The sequence below is a fragment of the Vitis vinifera genome, chromosome 18 (genome assembly GCF_030704535.1).
Source record: "Vitis vinifera cultivar Pinot Noir 40024 chromosome 18, ASM3070453v1".
In the NCBI taxonomy this organism is placed as follows: Eukaryota; Viridiplantae; Streptophyta; class Magnoliopsida; order Vitales; family Vitaceae; genus Vitis; species Vitis vinifera.
The window spans coordinates 33,127,096-33,145,174 of record NC_081822.1 but is presented as its reverse complement, the minus strand read 5'-3'; the positions used below and the strand labels follow the sequence as shown (position 1 = coordinate 33,145,174).

Genomic DNA, 18,079 nt, shown 5'->3' with positions numbered 1-18,079 from the left:
TTATTCAATACTCTCTTAGGTTCTTTTTCTTCCTTATGCCGGGAAATTTTTCCCAAAGTCTTAAAAAGAAGAAGAGAAGAGGAAATAGCCTGAAGAGAATCTGAAGAAGGTTTCTTATCAATAAATGAGATAAAATTAAAGAGGTAAAAATTGCTTCCCAACATATGCATTTTTAACGCATTTTCACCTTCTTGGGCCCTTTCTTGAGATTTGGAGGATCAAAATATGGGGTTTAGACCTTCTTTATTACTATAATTCTTCCTTGTTTTATTGTAATTTTTTTCCTCCCTTTTTCCCTTCCTTTGAAGGGTTCCCTTGCAGCACTTGTAAATATCATAATTTCATCAATCAATATTGCGTTCTTGGGTTTGTATATGTCAACTTGCCAATTGAAACCAATTTAGTATCTAATAAGTCATCTGATTTTAACTTAAAACTTACCAGTACTCAAAATTTCGGTATTGGGTATTAAATTGTGTGGCCAAATCAATTAATTTAATTTTTATTTTCCTATTTTTAAAATATAATAATAATAATAATAATAATAATAATAATAATATTTTAATACTTTTCAAAAAGATAAGTTATAAAAAATATAATATTTTAATTATTTATAAAATATATTTATTTTGGTTGGAATTTAATGATTTAAGTAATTTAATTAACTTATTTGCTTTATAAACTTATTTTGTAATTGTTACTTAATATAAGCAAAATCGTGACATATCAAAGATACTTCAAAACGATATATGGTGGAGAAATATTAATCTGGTAACTTTCTTGGATTTTTCTACTATTTTTCGATAATTACTGATTTTATTCCCGATTTGGTCGAGTATGGTCAAATCTTGAGTAACCATGGGAACAAGTTAGACCCTTTGGTATATATGCGCACAAAAACATTTATATTCAAGTTTTGATTTAATTTTAATTATTTTATTTTTAAATTTGATTTAATCCATTACCAAAAACATAAAAACATAATTTTTTTTATATAATTTATATATTTATTAAATATAAAATAAATAAATATTAAAAACTTATATATATCAATTTTTTAAAAAAACATTTCAAAATATTTATTATTACTTTTTATATAACTTTTTAAAAAAAATTTCTAATATTTTTTTATGAATTTTGTTTATTATTTTGTATTAAAATATATATCGATGTTTTTCAATATATTTGTAAAATCATGTTATAGATATATCCGTTAAAACTCGATATTTTTATCCTTAATTTTAAAATTTATGATTCAGCTTTATCAAATATAATCTTAATATTTTTTTTAAAATAATAATAATAAAGGGTGGTCCATTAATTCCCTAAATTCAAACTAAAGTATCTTAAACGATCAACTATGAAATTTTAAAAACACACCAATAAAAGCAATTACCCACAATGTGAATTTGAAAATGATTAGGTGACACACAACAATAGTGAATCCTTACACTTTGATAAACAACCGATACAACCAATATTTGTGGGTCAAAGGATGGATGAAACCATCATTATTCATTACAATCACGCCCATCTGAAAAGCCCCTCATCTCACAACGTGATGGGATGAAGACAAAGAAAGAGGACTAAGAGCTTATCTTTTTGGTGTTCCAGAAATATGCCCGTCCTCAAAGCTTTATTTCCTTAATATCCAAAAAGGAAGAAGTAAAATATGGTGAAATTTAAAGAAGTTTAACTAACCTAAACTAAAATTATTTAGGTATAGCAACTTCAACAAAGATATGATCAATGTCATACATATTTGATATCATGTTTGAGCATTTCCTTTATAATATATTTTATTTATAATTTAGATATTTTAATCATGAGTGCTTTTAATAAAGAAATAAAAAATTATTTACTAAATGATAAATTGTGGAATGATTTTTAATAAAGTACTTTCAGATTTAAATAAGTTTTGTTCCTAATAAAGTAGTCAAGAGATAGGTGGACCACACCCACTTGGTCACACTTGTTTACTTTCGGTTTTACTTTCTTAATCAATCGAGCATTTTTAGCTTCCTATCCCGAAATCAGTGGAGAATGTGTACCTTTAGATATCATATCTAATGCAAATAAAATTTTAAGTTATGCATATCCTGTTGTAAATGATAACTTAGGATATGTAATCCTACTCTATTCTTACCCTATCTTACCAACCAAATGTAACATAAAGGGATTAAATTTAAGATTCCTTACAACATATTAGATCTTGTGCAATAGTTCATAAGAGTCTTGAAACATAGGGATTTGAATTCGTAGTAGTTGTGTCATTTGGAATGCTTCAAGGAATTTCACCAAGAAGTTTAAACTTGCTACATCAATGCTACTTAAATAGGTATAAAATTCAATTACTTGTTTTTAGGCTTAACCTAACCTGATTGGACCAAATTTTATGACCAACACAACCCACTCAAACTATCCAACTTGAACATATATTTACTAACATGAGCTAACCTGATTTTAACATAAGTTTAGACAAACTAGAGTTGGATTGGGCTTGGGTTGGATACCTTGGCCGAACATCAGGTTAAGTTGGAATTTGGGCAAATGAGCATAATATTTGAGTTGAGCTCAACTTGACTATCACCTTGACCAAACCCAAAACCCAGTGAAAGAGTTCCCTAGGTAATTCACTGTGAAGCACTAAGGGAACCGATCAAATAGTTCTCTTCATATTTTTCTTACTTTTGCTTGGAATTGCGTACTTCGTTATATTTGCTTATTTTCACGACAAATTTTATCACCCAATTTAACACCACCTCTTCTTAGGGTAATTCCTATTTGATTTTGCATTAGAAAACATGAATTTACATCAATAAGATCTCAACTTACTATATAACTGGAGCTAGGCAAGTTATTCTGCATGACGGTTGAAATGGAGCAAGTGCTATGGGGACATTTCTCTGGGCAAAAAGCTCCTTGAGATCAATCCAAACATGTGTTGTAGATGCATGATGCATGTTGTCACCAATTTCTGCAAAAACAGCATTAAGACCCATATCAATTTCACTCTAACATTACAGGGAAATGGCTCTAGAAATGCATGAGTAACTACCACTTGAAATTCTGTAATTTTGTGGAAGGAAAAATTCTGTAGTATTCCTCCTGATACCAAATTTATACATTATCTGTTTAAAATTACAAATACATAATTTCACCAGAGTCTTCTACAATGAAGGGTTCAAATTTTTGCACTACCTATTTAAAATTGCAATTAAGAAATAGAAAATAATAATAAAACCACATTACGATGTCCAAATGCAATAAATTATATAGGTATGCATACAAGGCAAACGTCATTTGTACATTAGGCTTTTATGTGGGGAACTCATGGCTGCCATAGAGTTCAAGCTAATATCTTTAACCAAACTCGACTCAATCCAAGGTCAAACAAAGCTTAGCCTGAATTATTTCGTACTATGACTATCTAATTGCAAATCCAACTTCATCGATTGAACTGAACTTATGGTATATATCCCATCTGCCACAGCAAAAGCAGACAGACATCATTTGAGTTTAAATCCTTCAGAGACTTATCAAAGAGTATTTTAATATCCAACTCGACATCCAAAACACATATCTGGTTGGTTATACTTAGTATTTTGATAGTTTCTTTGATGTCCATTGCATCATTCACTATAATGAATGCAAGCCAAAGGTAGTTGAAGGTATGTTTCAATCAATTGAGGGATGGGCTCTCCTCTAGTCCTGAGTAGAAACCCCAAAAACCCCAAAAGCTTTTACAAACTCAAACAGTTAGATTTTTGAACCACTGACCAAAAGTTGTGATTGGAAAGAAGGACAACTTACAGAGAAATTGAGAAATTTATGGTGCTCGCTGATGAAATAAACATAGCAGCATCTTTAGAAATGAGTGAAAGGCATGTCTTTCTTAAATGATTAGCTCCAACCATTGCAAATGTCATCTTCATTCTGACTTATTCCCATTTTAGGAAACTATGGTATCTCATAATTGTTGTCCATGCTAGTACTACCATTCCTAGAATGAAGCAAATCAATCCAAATACTGCAAAAGCATTCCGACAGTTTTCTCATAAGAGTTTTGCTCTCCTCCGGTTTGGCTGCATGACAGGTGAGCAAATCCTCATTACTGCAGGGACTTCCACTGGGTCCCCCCCCACTGTTGTAGTATTCATCATGGATTATGGTATCTTTTGTGGCAGATTCATCTAAATCTTGAAGCACCACACTTGATTTCTTCGGAAGAGGGCTGTACTTGGTTATTTTTGAATTGTCGTCGTTCAGATCTTCCATGTAGACTAGGCGAAAGCCACACCATTTTACCTCATGGGGTATGCCAGCGATAACAAATGAAGCCTTGATGTGACTCAATTTATTGGGCCAATCCATATCATCTTTCTTAATGGGAAAATTGGGATGATAACCCAGCCAGAGGTGGTCTGACTCAACAAAACCATCTCCATCACTGTGGCCTTCCCAAACGATGTGATCCAAGAAGCAACCAAGATTACTGGGATCAAGATCACTGGATTCCAACTCACACAACATTGCACCGCGGCTGCACTGGTTTGGCTCCTTGAGTGCAAAAACAATGCACATAGCAAATCCCAAGAAGTTGTCATTATACCAATGAGAAGGAAGTTGTACCATTATTGAATCCCCCATACACTGATTCCTGAACCACTCTGGAATTCCATTCCCGGGCAGATACGTATTAAATTTAGGGATCCTTGAAACTTCAGCAAGGTAAGTTTCTTGACCCCAGTTTTGTCTGAAGGAATTAGTAAATGCAAGCCAACATGGTGCTGATAAACCTGAAAGTGTTTCCAGAGATGTGCAATTTTGTGCATTGATCCTGTTTATATTTGGTGGAAGCATTGGAAGTTCTTGAAGCCTCTTGCAGCACCCCAAGTAGAGGGCCTTCAGATTACAAAGTTTGCTGATGCCTGTGGGGAGGGTAACAAAATCATTTCCTTTTAAATTTAAATACTCCAATGAGGATAAGTAGCCGCCAAGATCATTGGGGAGTGCTCCTTCCTTTATATTGCAGTCACTTAGATTTAATTGTTTCAAGGAGCACAAACCTGACAAAGAAGGCAACCGAAAACCAGTAGAATCTGAAATTCTTCTCAAACACAACATGGACCAGAACCGTGAATTCCAGCGACTAGATGGTGATCCATTACATCCTTGAAAGGATAATACTTTAAGGTTCCTCAAAAGAACAATGGAGGAAGGTGGTTGTATTACAGCACTTCCATCTGCTACAAGTTCCACCAGGCATTCCAAGTTCCCCAGGTTCTCAGGCAATTTTTCAAGTTGCGAGCAGCCAGAGAGAGTAAGAGTACTGAGTGATTTCAAATTACAAATGCTGCTTGGAAGAGTAATAAGCCTTTCACAGTTTCTCAGATTTAATAAAACAAGTCCATTTAGATGTTCGACTGACAGGGGTAGCTCCTTTATTGCTGTTCCATCTAAGAAAAGTTCCCTCAAACCTTCCATATTCTCAAGGATTTCTGGAAAACTCTCAAATTTTGCACAGCCAGAGAGCTTAAGAATTTTCAAGGATTTCAGCTTGTAGATGCAACATGGAAGGCTCTTGAACCTTTTGCAGTCCTCCATATCCAATGAAACAAGTTGAGTGGCATATCCAATTGAGGAGGGTAGTTCAGTTATAGCAGTTCCATTTAAATGGAGCTCCAACAAATTTGGCAGATATCCTAGGATCTCTGGAAACTTATCAAGTTTTGAGCAGCCAGAGAGAATGAGAACTTTAAGAGATTCCAGCTCAATGCTACTTGGAAAACATTGAAGGTTTTTGCAGTCTTTCAAATTCAAGAAAATGAGTTTGCTCAGAACTCCAAGAGATTGATGAACTTCACGCAAATCTGTACAACCTTCAAAAATTAGTCTTTCAAGATTTGGGATGCCAGAAAAATCTGGGGTTCTGACAAGGTATTGAGAATGACTGAGATCGATGCATTCTAACTTCTCCATATGCTGCATTAGAAAGAAAATAGCTAGAATGAATAAATCCATCATAATCAATCCAAGAAAAGCAGCATATATAAAACTAAGAATAAGAATACCTTGACTCCTTTCCAAAGTTCTTCAACATAGCAACAACACAAGTTGAGTTCAACAAGATTCTTCGGATGAAAATTAGATGGCAAAGATTTCAAGGGGTATCTATGCCAATACAGATATCTCAGCTTATTAGAAGGAAATTCAAAATCTTGAGAAAAGGGCCTTTTGTAGTTTTCATTTCTAGAAGCATATTCAAAGTCTCCAGAGTTGTGAGAATTGTAGACTTTGAGCAATCTAAGTTTCTTCATCTCAGCAAAGGCCTCTGTAGTATAATGTATCTCTTTCAGTCCATACAAATTCAGGAATATGCCTTCGATATTTTCTGTCCCCTAATAAGCAAGAGATTGGGGAAGTTAGAAAAATGTATAAAACCTCATTAAGGTTATATAGGTAAAGAGAATGATACTATACCATAATAAATTTTCAACTATGCCTTGCACAGGAAAAAAAATAAAAAAACCATGAATTTGGTTCTCACCGTTTTTTCTGTCAATACATCATAAACATCCTCTTGAAGCCACAACCTGCTGTGCTTTCCAGGATCTAGCCTACGACGTTTGCTAGGATTTTTATGGGATGTTTTACGAACAATATCCCAACCCATTTCTTGAAGCAAATCATGCATCCACAGCTTGTTGTGTACAACCGTTATGAGCGACTTATCAATAAGAACTCTTATTCCGATGCTGGGGTAGAAACCACAGCTGTCTAGTATTTTTATCACATAATCTTTGTCCTCCCCTTTGAAGAAACAAGCGACATCCAAGAAAATATCTTGCTCTGTATCATCAAGTCCATCAAAACTAACTCGAAGCACACTTTCAATATCCATATGAGGATTAATTTGCAGCTTATCCAATTGACTTTTCCACTCAAGTTTGCTCTTGCTGAATAGAAAAGATCCTAAAACTTTGAGAGCTAATGGAAGACCCTTTGCATAAGAAACTGCATAATTGGAGAGCTCCATATAATCTTCTGTGGGATGGTCCTCTTCAAAGGCATGTCGACTAAAGAGTGCAACAGCATCATTGTTATTTAGATGCGCAACTTCATATACTCCATTGACTCCAACTTTATTAAGCAAATGCACGTCTCTTGTTGTTATAATGATTCGACTTCCTGGACCAAACCAATCATGCTTTCCAGCTAAGTATTCTAGTTGTTGTAGATTATGAGCATCATCAAGAACAATAAGAACCCTTTTAAAGCGCAGCCTTGTCTTTATAAAAGCAAGCCCAATATCGACAGTGCTTATGCTTATTTTCCCTTCCTCCAATAACCGAGAAAGAAGTTCTTCTTGTAATTTAACTAAACCGCGTTTTTCTGAATCTTCTCTAACATTGCTAAGAAAGCAGCAAGCTTCAAATTGTTTTGAGATTTGCTCATACACAGATCTAGCAATAGTTGTCTTACCTATTCCACCCATGCCCCAAATTCCTATAATGCGAACATCATTTGACCCAATGGATAACAACGATTCCATTTTCCTAATATGGGAATCTATTCCAACTAAGTCCCCTGCATCACTTGAGGATATGACAAGCAATCTATTAAAAACATCACTGACAACGTCCTTAATAAGCGAAGGTTCGTGCCTGCAATATTGGAAGAACAAACTTGTAGTAAGTTGGATGAGCCAAAATTGAAGACAAAAATAATACTAAATAAAAATAGTGTTATGTAGTTTCATGAAGGGTAGGAAAACTGACCTTCAGGTCTTAGTTTAAAAACAAAGAGAAGAGTTGGCTAACTAAATCCCCATCCATTATGAGTGGAATAGCAAATTATGGTCTTCATTTTTTTTTTCTTTCCTTTGTTTAGGGCAAATGGGTTGTTCTTGAAGTTTTTTGATAAGTAAAGAAAAGTATTGCATTATGAAGAGACGCTAAAATAATGACCCAAGATGTACAGAAAAGAGACACTCACCCCCTGATAGCTGAAACCAAATGCGTTGTTCCTGGAGTGATTAAAGATGTTTTCGTAGGTTGGCATGGTAGCTTATTGGTATCTTGCATGGGAGGATCCGGAAGGGTTTTTTCTTTCTTTTTTCTTTCTTTATTTATTTTCAGATAGGCAAATAGAGATATACTAATTTTGTTTGTTGTTTGGGTGGTTTTATTAGTTTTGCCCCTTCTTTCTCTAGCTAGCCTTTAGGCCTTTTTTGTATACTATGTGTGTACTCGGCTATGCCTTTTGCTAGTTCTTTCATCTATTCTCCTATTTACCTATAAAAACAAAAATATCTATAGAGATATACTAATCTGTGAAAAGAGAGAAAAGGGAAAATCCCTAATTTTTGTTATTGAAAAACTGTTCACTATCTAACACTCCCCCTCAAGCTAGAGCATATATGTTATATGCACCAAGTTTGTTACAAATGTATTTAATTCTAGGATCTCTGAGAGATTTAGTAAAAATATCTGCTAGTTGATCATTTGAATTGACAAAATTAGTCATCACACATCCTGATGCGATCTTCTCTCTAATGAAGTGATAGTCAACTTCAATGTGTTTGGTCCTTTCATGGAAGACTGGATTGGATGCAATATACAAAGCGGCTTGGTTGTCACAGATGAGCTTCATCTGTTCATCCTTTCCAAATCTCAACTCCCAAAGAAGATGTTTCAGCCATATGAGTTCACATGTTACCGGAGCCATAACTTGATACTCGGCTTCAGCACTAGATCTGACCACTACATCTTGTTTCTTACTCTTCCAGGAGATTAGGTTACCTCCAATAAAAACACAATACCCGGAAGTGGAACGTCTATCTGTGGGTGAGCCAGCCTAATCTGCATCTGTGTAACCAACAACCTGGGTATGACCTCTGTTCTCGTACAACACACCTTGGCCTGGTGTGCTTTTGATATATCGAAGAATGCAGATTACAGCATCCTAATGGCTATCACATGGTGACTGTAGGAATTGACTAACAACACTTACAGGAAAAGAAACGTCTGGACGAGTAATGGTGAGGTAGTTCAGTTTACCTACAAGTCGCCGATATCTCCCAGGATCTCCTAAAGGCTCCCCTTGTCCTGGTATAAGTTTGACATTTGGATTCATAGGAGTGTCTACCGGTTTACAGTCTAACATACCGGTTTCTTCCAAGATGTCTAAAGCATACTTCCTTTGGGAAAGAACCACGTTGGAACTGGATTGAGCTATTTCAATCCCTAAGAAATACTTGAGTTTCCCCAAGTCATTAGTCTGAAAATGGGTGAAAAGGTGTTGTTTTAGTTTTTGAATACCATTCTGATCACTGCCTATAATGACGATGTCGTCCACATAAACTACCAGATAAATACACTGCCCCGAAGAGTTATGATGATAGAAAACGGAATGGTCTGCTGTATTGCGGAACATGCCAAACTCCTGAACAACAGAACTAAAACGACTAAACCATACTCGAGGAGATTGTTTCAAGCCATATAGAGAACGGCATAACCTGCACACTAAACCAGACTCCCCCTGAGCAACAAAACCAGGTGGTTGCTCCATATAAACTTCCTCAACAAGATCCCCATGAAGGAAAACATTTTTAATATCTAACTGATAAAGAGACCAAGAACGCATAGCAGTCATGGAGAGCAATAGACGAACAAAAGCTATCTTGGCAACAGGAGAGAAAGTGTCACCATAATCAGAACCATAAACCTGAGTATAGCCTTTAGCAACTAAGTGGGCCTTAAGGCGATCAACTTGACCATTAAGGTCAACTTTAACTGTGTAGACCCAACGACAACCAACTGTAGATTTACCAGAGAGTAAAACAACAAGATCCCAAGTGCCATTGGAGTGTAAAGCAGTCATTTCATCTACCATTGCCTGTCGCCAGCCTGGATGGGAAAGAGCCTCAGGGTGTTCTTGGGAAGAGAAACAGAAGATATAGCATAAACAAATGCAGAATAGGGTGAAGATAATCGATGATAACTCAAAAAATTATAAATGGGATGAGAATTACGAGTAGATCGATTGCCTTTCCAAAGAGCAATGGGTAAGTCAGCAGAAGGAGGCAGAGCCGGGGCAGGAGAAGCCGAAGAGATAGGAAGTGAGTCAGCAGGTACCTCGGCCAAAGAAGGAGGAACAGTGACACGATGACGGCAATGATAAACCTGAAGTGGGCGAGAAGGCACTGCATCAGGTGGGGAGATAATGGGAAGGAGTAAGACGTCAGAAACAGGAAGAGACTTAGAGGTGGAGAAGAATGGTGAGTCCTCAAAGAAAGTGACATCAGCGGAGAGAAAGTAGCGATGAGTCTTAGATGAATAACAACGATAACCCTTTTGAAGTCTGGAATATCCCAAGAAGATGCATTTTGTGGCTTTGGCAGAAAGTTTGTCCTGTCCAGGAGTGAGAATATGAACAAAGCAAGTACAACCAAAAACACGAGGAGGAAGGAAATAAAGTGGTTGGTCAGGGAAAAGAAGGGAATGCGGAATCTGATCGTGTAATACAGATGAGGGCATACAATTAATCAAATAACATGCTGTAAGAACAGCGTCTCCCCAAAAATGAAAAGGAACATTACTATGGAGAAGGAGAGTACGAGTTGTCTCAATAAGATGTCGGTTCTTACGTTCAACTACCCTATTTTGTTGAAGAGTATGAACACAAGAAGACTGATGAAGGATCCCATGTTGGGACATAAATGAAGTAAATGGTGCAGAAAAATATTCCCTGGCATTGTCACTGCGCAACACACGAATAGAAATATTGAACTAGGTTTGGATTTCAGCATAAAATTTCTGGAAAATAGAGAATAACTCAGCTTGATTTTTCATTAAAAATAACTAAGTACATCGAGAATAGTCATCAATGAAAGTGACAAAATACTAAAATCTTAAAGTAGACGCGGTCCGACAAGGACCCCAAATATCAGTGTGGACAAGTTCAAAAGGAGACTTTGCCCGATTATTCAAACGCTTTGGGAATGAGACACGAGTATATTTCCCAAGCTGACAGGACTCACATGCAAGCGACGACAAAGATGAAAAACGAGGGACTATTTTCTGGAACTTGGATAGACTAGGGTGGCCCAGGCGACTGTGGATGAGGAGGAGAGTATCAGTGGAAATGCAAATTGCAGGAGTTGAGGGCGAGGTGAGGTGATAGAGGCCTTGAGACTCACGTCCTATGCCAATCGTCTTCCCCGTACTCCGGTCTTGCAAGGTCACAAATTTATCAGAGAAAGTGATAGAATAGTTAAAAGTGCGAGTTATTTTGTTGATGGAAATAAGATTAAAAGGACACTTAGGGGCATAAAAGACAGAATGGAGAGGTAAGGAAGGGAGAGGATGAGCTAAACCAAAACCTTTAGCCATAGTTTGGGAACCATTAGCTAAAGTAACAGTAGGTAAGGCAGAGGTAGTAGTAATAGAAGAGAAAAGATCCTTATTACCAAATATGTGATCAGAAATGTCAGAATCTAGAATCCAAGGTCCAACAGAAGATGTGTGGGTAAGACAAGCAAAAGCATTACCAGTCTGGGCAACAGAAGCAACAGAAGCTGACTTGGTGGCCTGATAGCGGAGATAGTCATCATACTCACTATCAGTGAGGGAAGTACCCTGAGATGTGGAGGAACTGGGAGGCTGAGGCGACTGAGGATCAGATGACTGGGCCACGTGGGCAGTGCGGGGAGGCCGCCCATGTAACTGATAACACCGATCACGAGTGTGGCCAAGTTTATTGCAATAGGTGCAATGAGGACATTGGCCTCTACCTCGATTACCACTACGTCCTCCTCGAGAGTTAGTTTGAGAAACTAACACAGAAGAATCTGAAGTGTTATCAAATGGCAAAGTCTGAGTGGAGAAGATACAGAGGAGGCGAGCAAACACATCATCCAAGGATGGAACGGAGGAACTGCCAAGAATCTGATCGCAGATGGTCTCAAGATCTGGACGGAGGCCAATAAGCGTAAGAACCATGAAGAACTTGTCAATCTGTGTTCGTTGATCCCCAACATCAGTAGTAAAAGGCATCACGGTCAAGAATTCCTCCTTAAGAGAGACAATTTGGCCAATATAAGTAGATAAATTCATATCTTGTTGTCTGACATTGACAATAAAAGAAGCCACCTTATAAAGACGTTGGATGTCATTCGTGTATAGCCCTTTCGCCTAATTCCAAAATTTAAAACATGTTTTGTAAGCCCAAAGATGAAGCAGAATCTTAGGATCAACTAATTGCCATAACATACTACATAACTGTGCATCTATCTTCCTCCATTGTACTCTATCAACCTCAGGGATATCCGCCTCCTGCGTAACAAGGTGATCCTCATAACCTTGACCTATAAACCAAAGCTCCACAGAGGCAGACTAGGACAAATAATTTTCACTGTCAACCAATTTCTTCGAAGTAATCATAGGAGATCCAGATATGACTGAGGAAAAAATAGAACTTTTAGTAGCCATATCCACTTATCTGGAGAACGAAATATGTTTGGATCGAAGAGATCCCTAATACGGCTTCAGATCGCGGCTGAAAGAAGAAAAACCGAGGATCCGTGGCTGTGAGAGACCAAATAGTAAAGAAAAACAAATGTGTCACTACTGGAAGGGTAGAAGAACACTTCTTAAGACACGTGCAGGGCTCGGGGTGGAGAGGAAGTCACCGGAGGTCGTCGGAAAGGTTGTTTAAAGGGCCAGCGGAGACAAAAAACCCTAAAAAATGCACTTGCAGGGCTCGGAAGGGACAAACACAGATGAGGAGTGGCTAGACGGCGTCAAGCGATGTTGGAGGTGGAAGCAGGTGGCCGGAAAGTGCTCCACGCACCCTCACGCGCCGGCGTGAGGTTCAGGCCGCTGGAGAAGAAACACGTGTGATCGGCGCGTGGATGAGAATCTCCCTCCGGTGCTTTGACAAAACTTGAAGATCTCCTCCTTGCGCACCTGATGGTATGGTCGGTGTCGGAAAAAACTTCGCCGGGAAAATTCGCCGTAAAAGTCGCCGGCGATGAGGGTTTTCTAACGGCGGTGAGAGTTTCCTGATGGCGATATGGTTGATCAGAAAGCTTTAGGAGATGGGAAAGGTGACCGGAATGAAACACGGTCACTAAAAGGTTTCCTAGAATTGATGCACGGATAGACCGGAAATAATTAGGTTTTTCTCCCTAGGCTCTGATACCATGTGAAAAGAGAGAAAATGGAGAATCCCTAATTTTTGTTATTGAAAAGTTGTTCACTATCTAACATAATCATTGCCTAGCATAGATGGGGGGTGCACCCATGTACCTTGGAAGTATACAATAGAAATTGAAAGTATACAATATAGACCATCAAGAGAATGAAAATAGGAACCTATACAAAAACCTACTATCTTCTACTATTTAGGCTATAAATAGGTTAACCTAAAGATGTATTCAAAAAGACAGAAATAGAAGGATATCTAAAGGATTGGAGCCTTTGGAGTTAACTTGTACAAGATGGTCTACTCAAATTTTTTGCTTGGTGGCAACAGCAATGGAGAAAGTCAACTTTTTCCTATTTGGATTCCCTCAAACATTTGGGAGAGATAATCTTATGTTCAGGCTTTTGTAATTGCTTGATTCTCTTATATTTTTAAGATGTACTTGTACAGTTGCAATGCAGTTGGGTGAACCACTAATTCCTAAAGTTGACCAATACATAAAATTCATTTTATTATTATGTATGTCACTGACATTACTTCTATTGCTATCGTTCCTTCCATTATTAAAATCAAATTATTTTCTATTTGGAGCCAAAAATGGTTGTTTTGACTTGTCTATTGTAGATTTAACCTATTTAGGGGTTCAAAAGGTTTGGCCCCAATTTTCTTCTAACCATGGTTTGAGTCTTAGCCTAAAGCCCCTTCTTAGCCTAAAGCCCCTTAATAAGGTCCAATTCTACTTTGAGAAACCTAGAACTAGCAAAATCACAAGCCTGAGCAATACAAGACCAAGCAGGTCTCTTCTTTCCTCAACAATGAATGATGGATTAGGCACCTCATCTCATTTTTCTTTTCTTTAAAATTCTTAAACAATCCAGTAAGAGAGTGTTTGGCAAATTAACTTAATGACTTAATATGATTTAATAACTTAATTTAAGTCATCAAGTAAATTAAGCATGCTTGGCAAAATAACTTAATATCATAAATTAAAGTAAAAAATAATTTTAAGTATGAAGTCAAAATAGTTTACTTATCCTTAATCTCAAATTTCTTCTACCTTATGTGCCAATTTTAAGTTTGAGTATTACATAACCATGACTCTACATTCACAACTCATCCTTTATAGTCCACATTTTTTTAATTATATTATCAATCCATATTTAACAAATAAATTTATTAGTTCAAATTAGTCAAAGTATTGGTTAAACTTAGTGAGGGTAAATATGTCAATTTGATGATTTAGAATAAATTTTAAGTTAACTTTATCAAACAAACTTAATACTTGAAAGTAAAAATTAAGTAATAAGTTTTAAGTTAACAAATTAAGAATAATTTACCTTAAAGTTAATTTAAGTCATTAACTAATAAGTATTAAGCTTTACCCAACACCCTCTAACAATCCCGGAATCTCTCTTTTTTCCTTTTTTTTTCAATCAAACTTAGTTCTCTCCATACTCAAAATTAACTCCTAAGCATTCAAGTCATTTCACTTACAAATGAAAAATGCTGAAGTCTTAAGCACTCGAAGTACTGATCTTAAATTCCAATTTATGAGTAAATCAATTGCAATTGCAACTCCAAAACATGTGATGTAGTTGAAAAGCAAGTAAAATATGGAGAAATCGTCTTCATCCTTTCTCAATCTGACAAACCCACATTTTCTTTCACAACATTCACTCCCAATCTCACAAACCCTAATTTTCTTTCTCAACCTTCACTCTCAATCTCCCGAATCCACCCTTTCTTTCGCTACAGTCCAATCTCAATCCTTCAAACCCACTCCCTCAATCCCTCAATGTTTAATAACTAGTAACTATCATTTCACATATCAGAAACAGAGAACTAGGAATTGGAATTAAAGAACAGCAAATGAAATAATTAAAAAAAAGCATACCTATTCCTTGAATCCCAACCGGATAAATTGGCAACTTGAGTGAGAGCCTCCCTCCAAGTCTTGACCCTCTCATTGGAATTCTTCTCATGCTCAACAAAAGCTTCTCCAAAACTCCCTTTCTGTTTCCGTACATCTGAGGGATCCACCTTGTAGAAGATGGGGAAAACAGTTAAGCTCCCAGCGTTCATGCACTCCAATATCTTAACAAGCTCCTCCAAACACCACCTGGAAGAAGCATAGTTTTCTGACAAAACGACGATGGAAAACATGGAGTTTTCAATAGCTTGGACAAGTGCTGGAGATATGACTCGGCCCCTCTTGAGATCCGCGTCATCGATGAATGTGTTGATTCCTCTACGGCGTAAGGCGTCGTAGAGGTGAGCAGTGAAGCCATGGCGAGTGTCTTCTCCTCTGAAACTGAGAAAGACTTCGTAGCTCTTCTGAGAAGAAGAAGAAGAAGAAGAAGAAGAAGACGAAGATGAAGAAGAAGAAGCCATTTGTGAAGGCAGAGGGTTAAGGCTGAAAGGTGAAAAGTGTTTATCAGATCTGAGTTCTCAACTCTCAGAAGGGAGACATCTCAATTCTCTACTCCGATGCTCTGAATTTGTAGACGAAGCCATTGACCCCGTGAGATCAACACTAAAAAAATTCATGGGACCAAATAACGGTTTTTTTTTTCTATTTTCACCCGTTACAGCAATTTTCTTTTGGGTCCGATAGACAGCTGTAATATTTTAGTAGATCACCAATTCAATTGTGCTATGAATACATTTTCAAATTTCTTAATTTATATCATAATCTTTTTTTTTTTTTTTTAGCAATTTAGATCCATATTGAGAGTCCATTTGACAGTAATTTTAGAAAGCGCTTTTAACATTTTTAATACTTGAAAATTTTATATTATTCAAGTGTTAGAAAGACTAAAAACGTTTAAACGCACTTTAAAAATCTATTTAATAGTAATTTTATGAAACATTTCAAAAAAAAAAATATTTTTCAAGTAGTAAAACAAACTAGAAACGTTTTTTAGGATTACTGTCAAATGAACTCTAAATAGTCTAGATTTGGATTTTTATAGGTACCACTTCTATCTTCGTATTTTCCTTTTCCTGTTATTTTTAAAAATAAGATACAATAGAAAATGTTTTTAAAATACATGACACCTTAATTTATAACAATTAAAAAAATTGCCAAAATCAGCTATGGCAAAACACATTTAGAAAAGATGGGATTTTATGCCACAAAAGATTATTAGCGTTAATGAATAATTTTTAAGCTTGAAATCATATCTTTAGGTGTGAAGTTTTGTTTGTGTGATGCTATTGCCATGGTACACAATTGATGTAGGTTTGAAAATAGTCTTTCAAGTGTTGTTTCTTAAAATTATTATTAAAATTTATTATATTGTGAGGAAGCCAATGAAGGAATACATTGTCCATAAGTATCATATCTTAGTGTAATTAATATGTTGAGCAAATTGTATATGATTGAATATATCATTTCTTGTCAATTTGTACACAAAATATAGTTTTGTGTCCATTCAAAAATGTTAGAATAGAGTTAAACATGCATTATGGTACCTTCATAGAACAATTAATATGATTTTTTTTTATTTTTTTAAAAAAAGATCAAAATCAAATTGCTCGGATATATATATATATATATAAATGTTAGATATCTTTTAGATCTTTAAAGTGCTCTGTTCTCAAACAATTAAGATGTGTATACTTGTGATAATACTCTAATATCTTGGTGATTAATGAAACAAATCATAGTTGTTTCTTCTTTAAATCACTTCAAAATATTTATAATTTACAAAACAAGTTGTAAATATGTCTTATTGAGATATGTAATTCATCATATTAAAGAATGATGTGGACTATCTTCCATCAAAGAAAATCAAACAATGTTATATGAAAATAAGATCACATACATTACATAGATCAAAAGAAGGTTTATCAAAATTCTTTTATATACATGAGGTGTAGAAGAACAGTGAAATCAATTTTCAACATATAAGATTAAATGGTAATCTAGTAGAGGCATTCATAAAGGCTAATACAAACTACCGAGTTAAAGAAGATCATCTTTAATCTTGGTATGCAACATTTTAGAGATCAATTGTCATCCTAAACTATTGAAGAAAGCATAATTGTGCTTACATGATTGGGATTGTAATGATAAAAATGTTAATACAGTGTACTCTTTTTCCTTAATTTACGTTTTATTTTGGATTTTACTAATAAGGCCTTTATCAAAGATGGTTCTAACAATCCAAATCATTATGAATATTGTATGACTATATTTTTCATTTTTGTTGGATTTTTTCATATATTCCCTTTTTTTTTTTCTTTTGTCATAATTTTTTCTTAAGATAAAAAGGCAAATGGGGGAATCAATGGTTAAGAGAATTCAATTTGGCAAGGTTAAAATAAAAATAAGAAAATGTTTTTAAACAACATAGTAAAAATCAAAATAAAATAATATAAGACAGTAAGGAAGAAAAGTAGCTTTAAATGTCTTCTAAGGTTTTAGCCCAACTCAAATCTAAACTCAATCTAAAAAGTTGTATGTTGTGTTCTAAAATTTTTAGCCCAATTAAGACTGAGTTGACTTGACTTATGTTTAGATAAAAGGTTACCAGGGCTCCATTGATTATTATTAGTTTGAATTAGAATAGAATATAGGGTTTGGATTAGAATAGAAGTCTACTATTAATTTGAATTAAAGTAAGATATAAAGTTTGAACTGTAGTAAAATTCAAATGCATTTGTATATAAATATTTATCAAGTATAGTTGTGAAGAAAAGATAGATTTGTAAGCAAGACACCGTTTGACAGTGCCTTTAAAAGTTAAAAAATCATTTATAACGTTTCCTAAATAAATACTTGATAGATGATTATTTAAAGACACTTTTTGAGAAAATACTTCAAATAAAAACACTCCTAAATACTTCAACTAAAAAGCAATTTTTT

General features: G+C 35.4%; 1 protein-coding gene across 2 annotated transcripts; it reads right to left on the bottom strand.

Moving 5' to 3' along the window:
- Positions 1-1,436: 1,436 nt before the first annotated feature.
- Positions 1,437-15,714, bottom strand: LOC109122056 (disease resistance protein RPV1-like). 2 transcript variants are annotated; one of them, XM_019218210.2, is made up of 6 exons: positions 15,104-15,714; positions 6,551-7,667; positions 6,075-6,401; positions 3,814-5,985; positions 2,836-2,977; positions 1,437-1,643 (listed from the first exon to the last, which is right to left on the bottom strand). In XM_019218210.2, the coding sequence occupies exons 1-4, from the start codon at positions 15,598-15,600 to the stop codon at positions 3,961-3,963; spliced, it is 3,966 nt and encodes a 1,321-aa protein (XP_019073755.1). In that variant the 5' UTR covers positions 15,601-15,714; the 3' UTR covers positions 1,437-1,643; positions 2,836-2,977; positions 3,814-3,960. The 2 variants fall into 2 exon arrangements, with proteins under 2 accessions (XP_019073755.1, XP_019073754.1); XM_019218209.2 differs by having other exon boundaries at positions 1,437-2,977.
- Positions 15,715-18,079: the final 2,365 nt, after the last annotated feature.